The sequence below is a fragment of the Marmota monax genome, unplaced genomic scaffold (genome assembly GCF_021218885.2).
Source record: "Marmota monax isolate L192 unplaced genomic scaffold, Marmota_monax_Labrador192_F-V1.1 WCK01_AAM20220418_F8-fsc00193, whole genome shotgun sequence".
Taxonomy (NCBI): domain Eukaryota; kingdom Metazoa; phylum Chordata; class Mammalia; order Rodentia; family Sciuridae; genus Marmota; species Marmota monax.
The window spans coordinates 2,370,509-2,386,497 of NW_026695203.1; the positions used below are offsets into that span (position 1 = coordinate 2,370,509).

General features: G+C 46.0%; 2 protein-coding genes across 3 annotated transcripts in view; one reads left to right on the forward strand and one right to left on the reverse strand.

The window, feature by feature from the left end:
* Positions 1-928: 928 nt before the first annotated feature.
* LOC131423634 (basic proline-rich protein-like) lies at positions 929-15,495 on the reverse strand. Its single transcript, XM_058574369.1, has 4 exons — positions 15,400-15,495; positions 13,770-15,343; positions 4,437-4,535; positions 929-2,316 (listed from the first exon to the last, which is right to left on the reverse strand). The coding sequence occupies exons 1-2, from the start codon at positions 15,493-15,495 to the stop codon at positions 14,357-14,359; spliced, it is 1,083 nt and encodes a 360-aa protein (XP_058430352.1). The 3' UTR covers positions 929-2,316; positions 4,437-4,535; positions 13,770-14,356.
* The window catches only part of Cul1 (cullin 1), an 82,088-nt gene continuing 81,022 nt past the window's right edge, over positions 14,924-15,989 (forward strand). The window contains exon 1 of one of the 2 annotated variants that reach the window (XM_058574372.1): positions 14,924-14,942. The gene's annotated coding sequence lies outside the window, so the exon portion shown is untranslated. Of the gene's footprint in view, positions 14,943-15,054; positions 15,207-15,989 lie in introns of those variants that run through there. The other variant, XM_046429796.2, reaches the window with a different exon arrangement.

The window sequence follows — 15,989 nt, forward strand, 5'->3', positions numbered from 1 at the left end:
AATATGTTACCTTGTGTGACAGAAGAGGCTTTGCAAATGTGATTAAATTAAGGATCTTTACTCTGGAGGAGGTGGTCCTGGATTATCTGGGTGGTCCAATGAATTATAAAGTCCTCTTGAGAGGGAGGCAGACTCCTTCAGAGTCAAAGAAGGAAATGTGATGCTGGAAACAGAGGTTGGGTGAGGTAGTGTCAGGAGCCTAGGAGCATGGGCAGAGAGCCTCGGGAAACTGGGTCCTTGAAGGTAGCATGGTTTCTTCCTTGCTCACTCCTCCTTAGATTGCTTCCTTTGTGGAAAATCAGCCACCATGTTGTGAGATATCCATGTGCAGGAAAACCGAGGCCTATAGCCAATAGCCTGGTGAGGGAGGAGCTAGGAATGGACTTCCAGCCCATCTAGCCTTCCGATGACCACAGCCCCTGCTGGCCTCCTGATGTAGCAACTACTCTTGCATCTTGAGCTGGCCTCAAGTGCTCCCTCCGGCCCAGGCTGAGGTTGGAAGGCAGAGGAGTTCTACGGTGAGATATTCAAGTGGTATATAACTGAAAAGCTACTTTAGCTCATATGATCTTTTCCTAGTAAATAGAGAAAGGAGATATGTTATTTCTAAGAATGTATTAAGAATGTATTAGTTATCTATTGCTGTGTAACAAATTACCCCAAATTTTGGTGGCTTTAAACAACAAACATTTATAGTCTCACATTTTCTGTGGCTCAGGAATTTGGGGCTGCCTGAGCTGAGTGATTCTGGCTCAGAGTCTCCCCCATATCAGGAGGCCAGCAAAGGCTATGGTCATCGGAAGGCTAGACTGGGCTGGAAGATCCATTCCAGCTCCTCCCTCACCTGGCTATTGGCCGTAGGCCTCGGTTTTCGTGCACATGGAGATCTCACAATATGGTGGCTGACTTTCCACAAAGGAAGCAATCTAAGGAGGAGTAAAGCAAGGGAGAATCCATGCTACCTTCAAGGACCAAGTTTCCTGAGACTCGCATCATCATTTCCGCTTTATTCTATTTATTAGAAGCAAGTCCTAAGTCCAGGACATACTCAAGGGAAGAGGAATTTGGTTCCATTTCTTTAAAGGAGGAGCATAAAAAATTGTGCATATATTAAAGCCATTATAAAGAATATTAGCCCCAAGACTGTGACAATTCAGAGGCTGAGGTCTCACTGGGTGCACTGAAGTGACATGAAGCACATTAAATATACAATTTTACCTATGCAAATAATGTTTTTAAAGGATGGCAGCTGACTTTGGCAGCTCTCATATCCTTGCTTACTTTTTTAAAGTAGGCAAATAACTCTTTGCATTCTTATTTTCATTGTTACAAGTCAGGATGAAAAACTGACATGTTCAGAAAACTCATCTCTTAACAAAGTGCCATTTTCAAATAGTTCTGTTAAAAGTACTTTTAACAAACATAATGTAATGATTTAAAAAAAATCCCTAGTACTGCATATCATATTATATTTATGATTTGGAGTTTTCTTTTTACGATGTCCTCAGCATGTTAAACTTACTGCCTGTTGAATATGTGTGTAAACGATAAGTTTGGGGAACTTAAAAGTCAGGCTAAAGATGCCTCAGAAACGCAGAAATTCTTAAATCTTAAAACTTTCTCCCTCCTCCTTCTCTTCCTCTTTTTTTCCTTCCACCTCTCCTTTTCCTTATCTTTCTCCTTCTCTCTCCATTCTTCTTTAACATTTGTTTTAATCACCAGATTCTAAAAAATTACTGCTGAGATCTGATTTAACATCATTCCTTTCTTACAATAATTAGTCTATACCCAAATGTTTTGGATAAAAACACACTTAACCTGACCCTGTTCATTCACATGCTTGTAACCTTAACTACGTCATTTTTCTAAGCAGCTAGAAATCTTAATTAAACCTAGCAGTTTTTCTTCTACAATATTTCTACTATATTTCACCTTCCTTTTATTTCTTTTAAAATAGAGAATCTTTATTTTGCCTTTTATTGGGAGTGTGTCTTTTATGGTCTTTTTATGGAGAGGCAACCATTTTAATAATAGTAATAGTTATTATTATTTTTGAGACAGACCTCATTATGTTGCCCAGGCTGGCCTTTATCTCCTGGGATCAAGTGCTCCGCGTGGCTCAGTCTCCCAAGAAGCTGCTTCCAGAGGCACACGTTGCTGCACCCAGTGAGGCAACCACTGTAGATTGATATGCTGTGGGGCCCAATGTCACATGAAGGTCACAGCCCCTGTGGTCTCATTTCAGAAGAAATGCTCCACTGTTTTGAATACTGACAGGTGCTCAGCAGGAGTCAGACTTCCATTCCATAATTTGTCCTGAGGTTAAATGAAAATGGCACTCTGTATTTGGACACAACACTGAACAAAGCGCTCCATGGGCCTTGCCCGCGTGCCAGCGCGTCAATGCTGTGAAGTAGGAGCATCATGACTATTCTCCTTTGAAGGCTCAAATGGACAAAGTGACTTGACTAACAAGGCCTGAGACACGTTGGCTATCACTCAACAGATAAATAGTTGGCTTGTTATTCCAAAGACCTGGACCTTCCCAGTGTCCCAGCCAACTTAATTCCTTCCAAAGTGTCAGCTGAAGCTCTCAGAGGCGTGCTGTGGAGTACAGGAGAGGAGGGGAGACTTGGTGTCACAGGACCCTAAAAGGTGGAGGCAGTGGCTGACTAAGTCTGAGTCCACTCAGGAGATTGAAGCCCCATGGCAGGCTGGTTAGGGAAGATGAACGTGAGGAATTATTGATTGTGCTAAGAGTGATTATAAGGCAGGAGGAAACTCTATTCAGCACCCTAGAGTCAGGGGGCCAGCTTGCAATGGGTTCAGTCTCCTTGCAGAAGGGGCAGTTTGGCCCACCAGGGAGCAGAGAAGTCTACTATTTGATAGAGCTGGTCTGGAGTAGCTGGGCAGGCACTGGCCACCATGCAGAGTGCAGGTGGTGCCCTGGGAGGTGGGATCAAAAACCGGTGTATGGGGGTGGGGCACACAGTGGGAATCTGGGCACCAGATGGGGCGGAAGACCTGGCGTGCAAGCTGTGTGGGGGCAGGTTGGGCTTGCAGAGGGGGCAGCTGTTGTACATGAGACCCTCTTTCACGGGCAGAGGCCTTCAGAGTGTGCAGGACATGTGGGGACTCTAGTGACTGTGTCAAGAAGCCCAAGGGAAAGGTTATCACTGGGCTGAGACACCTAAGTCTGCTTCTCAAAACTCTAAGAACTAATTCAGCAATAATTTAACTCCCATTTGTAAGACACTTATTAACTCTTTATTTTTAACAAAAATTTATTGAGAACCTACAATGCCCTAGGCACCAAGTTAGTTAACTACTGTTTCCAAGATAATATGACAAAGACATGGTAGAAATAAAGACATATATCTGGCTCTCAAGATACCTAGGATCTTAACATGTAGACCAATAGACTAGGAGAGAAAACCCAGAAATAGTAGCCCACAAATATGATTCACAACTTTGTAACTTTGTTTGACAAAGTTACAAAGAGAATCCAACAGAAGAAGGATAGTTTTGTCAACAGATGTTGCTGGAGCAGTTGGCTGTCCATGGGCAAATGAGCTTTACCCTCAACCTCGCACTTCACACAAAAATGAGCTCAAAATAGACCCCACAGTTAAAAGTAAAACATAATCCTAAAACATGTTTAGGAAAACCACAGGAGGAACTCTCTGGAACCCAGGAGTGGGTGAAGTGTTCTCAGCTTCAACAGCAAAAGCACAATATATAAGGGGAAGGACTGAGGAGTCGGACGCTGTCCAATTAAAACCTTTTGCTCTGAGAAAGAGCGGAAAAAGAGGATGGACAGACAAGGAGTGTGGAGTCTCGCATTCAGAAAAACAAGACTCCAGAAGCCCAGGTAAAGCATGAGGAGACAAGATCCATTTCAGCCCTGGGACTCTGGGAAGTCTGATGAGGGAAGAACCTAAATACGACTTGAAGAATAAACGTAATGAAATGACCCAGGAGGAAGAAGAGCATGCAAACATGCGGGAGCAAAAGCTAAAGTGCAGGGCATCTACATGGGATACTCCAAGACCCAGGGCAGCTCAAGGTGAACAGGAGGGGAGGGCAGGGAGTGAGCCTGCCACGGGGTTGGGGACAAACCGTGTAACCAGGGTGGTAGTGACATAGCCCTGCTTCCAAATAGTTCAAGCTAGAAAATGGTAAATACAACGAGAGGGACAGCTCTGACAGCTTGAACTCCAGGTGTCAGAAGAATGCGATTCAGCAAGACCATCCTGAGAGATGCCCCTCTGCTCCAAGAGGCAGAGTCTGGGGGCAGGACCAGCCAGGAGCCCATGCTGCCTCACACCCTGTGCTAACCTGTCCTGCCTGAGTCTGTCTTGTTCCTTTGGTAGCCTACTTCTTCCTTGCATCTTCCCCCAGTTCTCACACTGAGGGCAGAACTGAAAATAGCTTACCTGCAGCACAATCTCAGGGTGTGGGGGGTGGATTATATCCAGTTCCGTGCAAGGTAAGAGCCACCCCTACTTCCTGTCTCAACCACCTGCAGGTTTTGGCTTTGGGGGGAATAAAACAGAAAAGTAGGTCAGTTAGCAAGTGATTCATGAAATACTTGCTCAAGAAACACATCTCAGTAAATATTTTTCAAATCCATGGATATACCGGGATTAAAAACAAAAATCACTTTACTCTGACCATTAGAATTTCATATGTGTCATAAGAGTCTGGTATTAAATTTTATTTCATTGCCAGTTTCTTCCAAGTGGTCTTGCTGGTACCGTCACAGTAAAAGTCCGTCTGCTCAGTTCAAGAAGCATTTCCTCATTTCAATGCAATTAAGACTGCAATCTTCTAACAACTAAGGAGAAGATTGCTGGATATTCATCTAGTTCTAATCTCTTAGGAAAAGATTCAGACGTGGGGCTGTAGTGGTCTAGCATGCACGGGGTCCTGGGTATATTCCCAGCATTTATCAAAAAAAAAAAAAAAAAGTAGTAGTTTAGGCTATTGGGAGATAGTGGGTAGGGGAAAAATAATAGTGTAATTGACAAAAGAAGGGGAAAGATTACCAGCCACTGGGAGGAAAGTTGAGCTGTTCTTCTGGATATTGAGTTGCAGTTTTCTACCCATCCCTTATCTCTTGCTTCCCTACCAAGTTATTCAGGGGGAATATTTGTGATTCTTGTTCTTGCCAGGCTATTTCCCTCGTATTTATCTGCTAAGTTTGCAGAAGGGACTTGAAGACTGAGACTGTTCTCAGAGAAGCCCAATGCCTGCTAATGACTGTGTTGCTGCTGAGATGGAGCAGTGGGTGATGACTATGACCACATTTCTGGGACATTATCAGCAAAAATAGTAAGTAGCTCTCATGGTGCAATGAGAGTTTGGTTTCTGAATTTCTTCTATCAGCAGAACTAGCCAGCAGTTATTAATCCAGATCTTATCTCTGAATTAAACACATCCTTTTAAAAAAAAGGTCAGAGAAATTATGTAAATTCTCAAGATGTCACTTCACTTGTCACCCACAGAAAAATTACTTGGGGAATAAGCAATTTTTCCCACAAAATGATAATATAATACGTTTTTTGGTGGTGGTTGTTCTTATCCATTAATTGAGGACTCCAGGCTGCAGGTTCCTTCAGCCTCCTTATTCTATTTGAGTCAAAAGCAGTCAGCCACGTGGGATGACGCACACCTATAATTCCAGCAGCTCCGGAGACTGAGGCAGGAGGATTGAGAGTTCAAAGCCAGAGGTGCTAAGCAATTCAGTGAGACCCTGTCACTAAACAAAATACAAAAAAGAGCTGGGGATGTGGCTCAGTGCTTAAGTGCCCCTGAGTTCAATCCCTGGTACCAAAAAAAAAAAGCAACTGACTGCCCCATAAATTGGCACATACCTGTAATCCTAGCAACTCAGGAGGCTGAGGCAGGAGGATAGAAGTTCTGGGACAGTCTCAGCAACTTAGTGAGACCCTGACTCAAGATAAAAATAAATAAAAACAGCTGGGAATATGGCTCGGTGGTTAAGAGCATCTGGGTTCAATTCCAAGTACAAAAAAAAAAAAAAAAAGGCAACTGATTTTATGGAACATGAAAACCAAGATCTAAGGCCATTGCGATTTCTTGAATGCTCTGTGCGTAATATTTCTTTAAAATATTGACTTCAACAAATGGTGTTGATGAGCTATAAAGTTTTTCCTGGCAAGAATATGCTCTGACCTGGAAAACACACTTCATTATTCATGACTAGAATATTCTCTCCAACTTATGCCAATAAAAACGTGGAATAATCTAAGATAACGCTTTATCCGCATTACATGAGCACAGGCATGTGAGTGGTAGCTTCGAAATTTACACTCTGTGATTTGGAATTGATGAGGAAAGTTCAGGGTGAGGGAGTTTTTCAGAGGTATTTTGCCCGATGTTTATGAAAAAAGAAAAGAAAAATCTCCAGACACTGTGAGGGTAGAGAGAAGAGGCTGAGAAAACTTCAGAGTTTGACATTGAATCAGGAGTCTGGGGAAGTGATTAATATTCCTCAGCCAAAGAAAAAGGAAGGACAAGCCGGGCACGGTGGTATATGCCTATAATCCCAGCAGCTCCGGAGGCCGAGGCAGGAGGATCAAGAGTTCAAAGCCAGCCTCAGCAATTCAGCGAGGCACTAAGCAACTCAGTGAGACCCTGTCTCTAATAAAGTATTTTAAAAAGGGCTGGGGATGTTGCTCAGTGGTTAAGCGCCCCTGTGGTTCAATCCTGGTACCAAAAAAAAAAAAAAAAAAAAAAGGACATTCCCAACAAAGGAAGCCAATGGGAGTACCCATGTACCCATGCTGTCTGGGAATATCTGTGTGACGGCACCACAAGATCTGCTAAGAGATAAACATTCTGAACAAAGTGGACTCTCAATAAAGAAATCGGCTGTCCATATCGTGTGTGGTCCTCGTCCTAGCATTGAAGATCTTTTTAAAGCAAGGTCTACACTTCCCTAAGCATCCTGATGGTCTTAGACTTGAACTGCAAAGTTGGCTCTTCCATGGGGTGCCAGCCTGCAAACCTACCCTGAAGATTTTGGACTTGCCAGTCTCCATAATCACATGAGTCCTGCCTGAGTCAATTTCATAAAATAAATATCCATCTATCTATTGGTTAATGGATCCATCCATCTCTATTGATTTTGTTTCTCTGGAGAACCCTAACTAGTGGTTCTATTTAAAAATGTCTTCAAGAAACCTACCTGTGCGAGAAATGAAATTCACATCTGGTTGAGGAGCAGGAGAGGATTTTGCTCAAGAGATTGCATTCAAAGTGGGCCCAGAAGGATGGATTCTACTGGGGTAAGCAGTGGCTGGGGAAGAGCAGCTTATATGGAAGGTGGAGTTGCATGAGAGAATGCTTGGGGCCAATCAGGCATTCCCAGGATCCAATTTGGATCCAGTTTGGATCTAGTGTGATATCTATTAGAAATTAAAGGGGACAATCTGGAAGAATTTATCCATTGGAATCAAATTTTAGATGATGTTTCAAGGTTAGGATTGAGGAGTTTGTGGTTTTTTCAGTAGGGAACAGGGAATTATTAAAGGCCTTTGAGCAGGAAAGTGAAATGACTGTGTTTCATAATACAAGCAGTTCCAACTAATGCACAAATTGGATTCCAATCATTCCTCTACTATGTGCCAGGCGCTATGCTAAACGCAGTGGATGTAGTAACAAAAGACTGTCTCCGAAATCAAGGGGCTTACAATCTATGAGGGAGTTGCAGATAGACAAGGGAACAATTAAATGCAAGAAGATAAATTCTTCATTGAGAACAGACACAGGATGCAAGAGAATCACAAAGCAGACACCTAGTTCCAATATGGGTGGTTGAGGTATGAAGGGTCAGAGAGGGCTTCCTTAAAGGAGAGATTTTAGGACAATTTCTGGAACTCTGAATGGTTTCTCATGGAGACAGTTGAACCATTTGAAAATGAATTACAATCTCATGTGATCCAACCTAATCCAATGTTAGATGGTGTTTAGGTCCCCCAGGATGGACCTCCAAAGACCACTTAATTCAGGACTGACAATAGTATTTTCTAGGTTCCAAAACATGAGGCTCAGGACCAGAAACATGCGACATCTGAAATTTGGTATTAAATTTTAAAATCTTTCAGTGCCTTTCCAGTCTTCCCTTCTTTTGCTGAAGTCTCTTCCCTGAACCTCTGATCTGAGGTTTTCAACCTTCCCTGAGGCTCTCAATGTTTCTGCAAAACTTGATTTGCTCCAAACTTTTTGCATTTTTAGGTTTTACTGATCCATGTTAAAAGAAGGCAATATGATTCAACTTGTTGGTGCTAAAGTACAAAGGACCACCAAGCCCTCTTACCCTCTCAGAACAATTTGGGTTCTTCAGAAATGCTAATTAGGAATTGTGTAGTCTAGCAATCAAAACAAGCCCTTTGTGTATTTGCTTCAATAAGTGATTTAGAAGTTAGAAACTGAGAGCTGGGAGTGGTGGCAGCACCTGCTGTCTCAGCAAGTTGGGAGGCTCAAGCGGGGAATCACTTGAGTGGAGCGTAGGAGGTCAGCCTGGACCTAGTAACCAGAGCCTGTCTCTCAGGAAAAAAAAGAAAAGAAAAAAAAAGGAAAGAAAGTCTTAGAGTTGGGAAGGTGAGGTCTACCAATTTCGTGTTCCCCATGAGGACTGTTTGACTTTGGTAATTTTCTGCTTCATATTTCACATCTAGTTACCTCTAAATACCATTAAAATCTCGTTTCTTTGGCATTTGATGGGCCAAAATGAGACATGATTTTTTTTTCTAATGAATTAACATGGAAGATTTAAACACTTGCTTCTTCAAAACCAGTTTATGGCTCTTTGAAATGGAAGAAAAACACTGCTTCATGTTTTTCCTGTTTCTTCTGAACACTTACCTGGTTGAATTACACAGTTACAACATATGTACAGCTATTTTTCTAAGAGGAACCAGATTTTTTAAAATCGTGAATAATGTACATTTCATGATATGGATTAAAATAAAACATTTAATTAAAAAATCTGGAAACTGTTTCATACTGGGATTGTCAAGTGAAACACCTCTGTTGGATCTGGCCCCTCTGGGGGATTCTGAGGAAAAGCTCACACCAGGCACCATTCTGTCACCACAGGGGAGGAGAGGGGCAAAATGTCTTCATATGCCAAAAGAAGAAATACCCAGACTCCTTTTCAATTTCAATGAATTCTCCAAGAAATGTTCAGAAAAATGGAAGTTCATGTCTGTAAAGGAAAAGTTAAAGTTCAAAGATATGGGGAAAAGTGACAAAGTACTACGTCAGGGAGATGAGAAATTATGTTCCTCCCAAAGGTGATAAAAAAGATCTGATGTTCTCAAAAGACTACCATCTGCCTTCTTTCTGTTTTGCTCTGAACATTGCCCAAAGATCAGAGGAGACACCCAGACCTCTCCATTGTGGATGCTGCAAAAAAAAAAAAAATTGGGTGAAATGTGTCTGGAACCAATGAGAATCATCCAGATAAGCAAAAAGAGCTAAGCTAAAGGGGAAATATTAAAGTACATTGCTGCATACTGAGCTAGAGGCGAGAGTGAGGTAAGAAGAAAGGGCTGGGCAGGGGAATGGGCTCAAAGGAGAAGGCACCAGAGGAGGAGGAAGAGGTTGAAGATGAACATGGGCTGTCCTGTACTGAGGGCATGGCGTGTGTCTGCACTCAGGCCACAGTGAAGAAGGGAAGTTCAAGTGCAGCTGATACTTGCTTCAGTATAAAAACTGATTTTTAGAACTGGGGATGTAGCTCAGAGGTAGTACTTGCCTCGAATGCCCAAAGCCATGGGTCCAGTCCCAAGTACTGCAGAGAAAACAAAAGTATCAGTAAAAGCTACTGATCTTTGTGTAGCTGATAAGATTCTTTGTAGAGAAAATATTTTTTTAAAAAATTCAGGCTGTATTTAGTGAAATCCTAAGCAACTTAGTGAGACCCCATCTAAAAATAAAAAAATAAAAAGGGCTGCAGTTGTGGCTCAGTGTTTAAGTGGCCCTGGGTTCAATCCCTGGTACAAAAAACAAAAACAAAATAGGTTGCAGTTTTTTTTTTTTGTTTTTAAGGGATTACTACACACAGTTCGGGTTTAAAACTTCTGATGTTAAATGCTTTGAAATATTTAGTGGTTTCTTGATTTGTGGTAACATAGCAAACCTATAGGAATTAGTACCAATAATAAATTTTGGGTTTTGGGGAATGTTGTATTTTGTACAATTTACATATTAATATAAATGTATATATTTATATTAATTATATATTAGTAATTATATTAATATATTAATTTGAGATTTATAATAAAATTGTGCATACAGAAAATCCTCATTCTTTTTTTAAAATATTTTTTTAGTTGTAGACAGATACCTTTATTTTATTCATTTTTATGTGTTGCTGAGGATGGAACCCACACATGCGAGGCAAACCCTCTACCAACTGAGCTATAAACCCAGCCCCTCTTTCTTAATTACACTATTTCAAAAACAAAGTTTATTGGAATATATCAGAATGCTTAATTCTGGAAGCTTTAAACTCTAGCAGGGGAAGGAGTGGGAATGGTTCCTTAACTCAGTGGTTGCCAACTCGGTTCACCAGATTGGCCTTAAGTCATCACAGAATCATCATCACCAGCAGCAGTAATATTATTGTTTCATTTTTTTAAAACTCTTTATGAAATAATTTTTAAAATTTTAAATTTTTGTGGTGCTAGGACTTGAACCCAGTACCTCATGCACACTGGGCAAGCAAAGCGCTCTACCCCTGAGCTATGTCCCCAGCCTGAAATACGACCATCATCTTTTGAGGCATGGAGAATTTATGTAACTTGCTCAAAGTTACCCAGTTAATGAGTAGTGAAGCCAAGCTATGAATTCTGGCAATTTCAAATCCCCTCCCTGCTCTTTCCCACCCAATTTTGATTTACTGGGTCTGGAATGGGGCCCCTGGAATATTGTCTTTCAGAATCAGGGGATCCTGAAGCAAAGTCAGGTTGGAAACCATCCTGTTAAACCGATTTACTTTGCATTGGATGGTTATTTCCTTGCCTGGGTTTTAAAAATAACGGCTCCTAGAGCCAGGCAAGTGACTCAGTGCCCTTTGATTTAGGAGTAAACAAACTGCAGTGGTCTCCAGGCACAATGCTGCAGGGGCTGGGGCACTTCAGGGAACAGCCCTTCTCCCCAAGCACAGACCTCCTAGTTTAAAGTGCACGTGGAAGGCCAGGGGCACACCTGCTGGTGGCACTCACCTGAAATCCCAGCCACCCTGAAGCCTGAGGCAGGGGAATTGCAAGTCTGAGGCCAGCCTCAGCCAGTTAGTCTCAAAATAAAATTTAAAGAGTCAGGAATATAGCTCAGTGGTAGAGCACTTACTTAGCATGTATGAGGCTCTGGTTTGAAACCCCAGTACTGTTCGGGTTTGGGGGGAGGGGAGGCACAAGTGAGAGTTGAGGTCAAAAAGCAGATGGGCTTCCTGGGAGGGAAAGGGAGCAGGATCTTGAAAAGTAAGCATGATTTGAGATAGAAATGAAAAGGCAGGAACTGTATCTATTTACTAAGGGTTCAAAGGGAAGCAAGCATTCACCAATGGTGATTCAAGGCTGGAACGCATGGGCCATGAGTGTGTCCAATGGGATTGGATGGAGCCGAGAATTCCTTTTAGGAGGTATCTGGGAACTAATACAATTGGAAAAGTAAGTTAGGACAAGATATAAAACCTTAAGTGATGGGCCAGAATTTGGACTGAACCCTATCAACAATGGAGAGCCACTGAATTTTAAAAGGACAACGAAGTAATGAAAGTTTCAGTTTAAAGGAATAATTTACAGTTGTTACTATGTAGGGGAAAGGACAGGGGATATACCAGAACTGGGAAAACCATTTAAAAGATTAAAGCAATGATACCAGTGGAAGAAAGTGTCTTATAACATAGTGGACACACTCAGGTCAGGTTATGCCAAGGACTGAGCTTGGTGATTTGGAGCAAATTCCCTAACACCTCTGAGCCTTGGGTTTTTTCATTGGAAAACAGGTGTGATAATGATGATGTCCTCGAAGACTGAGCCAAAATAAACAAAGGATTTCCCTGGGTTGGCAATGGTTCTGGGATGCCAGGTGAATGGGTCAGGATTTTGAGTTGCTTTCCAGGCCTGTATGACTTAGAAAATGTGAATGTTATGAGTATCAACAGAGATGCCCATGGGCCTCCACTCTGTGGAAAATGAGGAAGGGAAGGGAGCTAACAATGAATGATCCAAGATTATAATGGAATAACACCCTTGAGAGGTAGATACTTTTTATCCCCAATTTACAGTTCACTGAACTTGACCAAAAAATTATTGAGTCTGGGTAGAAACCAAGGTCCACCTAAATCTAAAACTTGAGATTTTTTTCCAACTACATCATATTTTAGACTTGTAAAGTGATATTTTCTTTCACTGGTTTTGGTCTAATATTCTATTCTTTTAAGACTGTTTTGTACTTTGATTCTGACATTAAATTAAGAATCCTTCCACCGGGCTGAGGCTGTAGCTCAGTGGTAAAGTGCTTGCCTCGCATGTAGGAGGCACTGGGTTCAATCCTCACCACCGCATAAAAAATACATAAAGATACTGTGTTCATCTACAACTAATATTAAAAAAAAAATCCTTCCGGGGGCTGGGGTTGGTAGAGTACTTGCCTAGCATGTGTGAGGCACTGGGTTCGGTTCTTAGCACCATATATAAACAAATAAATAAATAAAGGTCTATCAATAACTAATAAAAACTTTTTAAAAAATTAAGAATACTTCCAAACTTTGGGTCATCTGAGAGACATGGATTTATGAGACAGGGGAGAAAGACAAGGGAAGGAGGTTCTGAGTGGAAAGAGAATAGATGGTCTTGTCCTGATGGGTAAGAGGCCAGATTATCTTCCCAGAGTAGACACAATCTGGTTGTGAAGTGGTCATGAGTAGATCAAATAAATCTAGCTGCTAAGAGGAACAGTACAGACAGGTGGAGAGTAAAGGAGAGAGCGTTAGGAATCAGGATGAGGGCAGTGAGAAGGGGAGAGGGTATGCTGGTGGGCTAAGTACTAAGGACAAACAGAAGGTAAGGGAACGTTAATCCACTCAGCTCCCATATTCAGCTGTGGGAAGTCACGGAAAAGATCACATAGTATGGTAAGGTGGGAGGAGAGAGCTTAGAGAAGATGGAGATGAGGGACACAGAGGTTCCAGCAAAGGGCAGAGATTGGGATATTTAAAAACCTATATGTTGCTGAGCACAGTGGCATGCTCCTGTAATCCCAGTGACTCAGAAGGCTGAGGCAGAGGGATTGAAAGTTCAAGGGCAGCCTCAGCAATTTAGGGAGACTCTGCTTCAATTAAAAAAAATTTTTTTTTTTTTTTTTTAAAAGGCTGTGAATGTAGCTCAGTGGTAGAGTGCCCTTGGCTCAATTCCCAGTACAAAACAAAACGGCCATATGCACATGGGATGGCGTTGTCCATAGGAATAAATCCGATAAACCTTCCATTTTTAAACTCCAGCATTAATTGAAGAATCATATAATTTGGACACAGGTAAATACAACAATAATTTTTTTTTTGGTGGTGGTGGGGGGGGGCGGGGGAAGCTACTGGGGCTTGAACCCAGGGCCTCACACATGCTAGCAAGCACTCTACCAGGGATTGACATTCCCAGCCACCCACCAAAAAATCTCTCTAAAGATACTTAACAAAAGTTGACAAAAGCCACATTTCTACCCAAGGGACTACATACCAGTAGGATGTTTCTTCTGCAAGAAACCCAAGTTACTTAGGACACAGCGAGGACCCTGGGCCGCCCCCTGCTCTGGCAGGGGGTCTCCGCAGTGTTCTAGTTTGCAGAGAACAGGAAGTCGCATCCGCCACATGTCTGACCCAGACGACGCGCTATCTGAACTCCTGCCCTGCCCCTGTCCATGGAATCGCGGAGCCAGGGCATCGGAACACCTGCCTCCACCTAGGTACGGGTTAAGTCCACTCTCTCCCCAGCTCGTCACCACAGGAAGCCCACTGGCTAGTCGTGCTGCCAAAATTCCCACTTAGTTTGAACATTCCAAAGCCCCAATCATGATTTAATTTCCAACCAGTGACAGTAACTACTTCCGACTACACGTGAAAACGATTCTCACAGTAACAGCGCAGGCCACCCCTTTGTGTCATCAAAGCCTCCAAGTCCAGCCACCATCTCTTCTGACGGAGACTAAGGGTAAGCTGAGTTTTTGTTAAAACTTGCCAAAAATAAGTCGGCTGAAGGACTGGTTCAGTCCTTTTGGAGAAAGCGTTAGAAAAAGCGGGACACACACTTGCAGGTGAGCCCGGGTCTCAGGCGGCCCGGCGGCGGGCAGGTGCAGGGGTCAGGGCCCGGCGCGGCTCTCGGAGCCTGGCCCATTTCTGCGCGTCTCGGGGTTGCTCCACTCGGCCGGGGTCTGTCCCCCGGAGCGGAGGCACATGGCTGGGTGCAGCTGCGTCCCTTGCCAGCTCGGGCTGTGTGCGCGCAGGGGCGGCGGAAGCCCCTCTCCTTCGGGAAGTTTCTCCCGGACCCGGAGCCCCCCGCCCAAGGTCAGCCCACTCGACAGGTCCGAAGTGGCGGGAACCCGGCCTCCGGAGGTGGCCCGGCGGTGGGGGCGGCTGCAAAACCCGGCGGCGGATCCGGCGCGCCGCGCGGGACGGCTGGGCGCCCGGGCAGGGGCCGCGGCTCGCAGGTAGATAGCGCCCCGCAAGCGGGGCCGCCGCCGAGGGCCAGCCAGGTCGCCGGCCGCCGCGGGCGGGCGGGAGGTTTCCGGGCCCGTCCCGCGCCTCGGGCGAGCGGGGCGATGGCGGCGGCGGTTTCCCGGCTCCCCCTCCCCGGACGCCGATGGCGGTGCGTTCCGGCCCTCCCCCACGGCTTCTCCCGCGGTCGCCGGAGCCGGTGAGGCCGGGAGGGCGGGGAGCCGCGCAGGGAAGGCGAGAGGGCGGAGGTTGCGTGGTGCAGGCGGCGGCGGCGGGAGGAGGGCCGGCGGGCGGGCAGGGGAGGAGGCGGAGGCGGGCGCCGTGTCGCACGCAGCTCCAGGCGGGGCAGCCCGGGCGGCTGAGGGACGCAGCCAGACCTTGGCGGGACGGGGTTTCTCGGGGCCCGGGCCCAGCGAGGGAGCGGACACGTCGCCGGAGCCTTGGGGGCACCCGGGAGACGCGGGTGAGTGCCGGCGGCCACCAGGGCCCAGCGGCGGCGGCGCAGGCCCGGCCCGAGCCGCGGTGTCGCAGTGACTCGGGCCGCGGCTGCCGAGCGCAGGCGCCGGGCAAGGCCCGCGCCGCGGCGAGGCGGAATGGCGGCTGGGCCGGGGGACTCGTGGGCGGAGGGCGGTGAGGGGGCCCCGGCCCTGAGTCACCGGGCAGGCCGACTGGGGCCTGGCGGGGCCTGGGATTCTGGATTCGGGCTCGCGGCCGCCAGGCCCGGCTACGCACTGGGAAAAAGCCCGATTCATCGCCCCGGCCTGGCGGCTCCGGCCTTTCCCAGCCGCGGGCGGCTCGGCGTCCTCGCCTCGCCTCGCGCGGCGACCCCCGCGGGACGCCCGGCGCGCGCCCTTTCCCCCTTGCCCGCGCAGGTCACGCTCGCAGCGGGACTCAGGCTCTCCAGGAGCAGCCGCTGAGCCGCGCCGGGCGCTCCGGCTTTCCGGTCCCCTGCCCGCGGCCCCTGGGTCCCGCGCTCGCTTTGTTGCGACGGTGCACGGCGCTAGTATTGGGTAATAGTCGTCCTTTTGCCCCGTTCTCCTGGGGAGCGGGCCGCGGCGGGCGCGCAGGGATGCGAGTGCGGCGGACCAACGGGACGGAGCCCCCCGGCGCTCGTGAGTCGGGCCGGGCCCTGCGCCACGGCCTCGGCGCGCCCCCGGTCCCGGCGGGAGCGCGCGCTCTGACCCCGGAGGTAACCGGGCGCCGGGCCAGGCCGCAGGGAGTAGGGGTCTCCGGGCCCCGGGTCGTG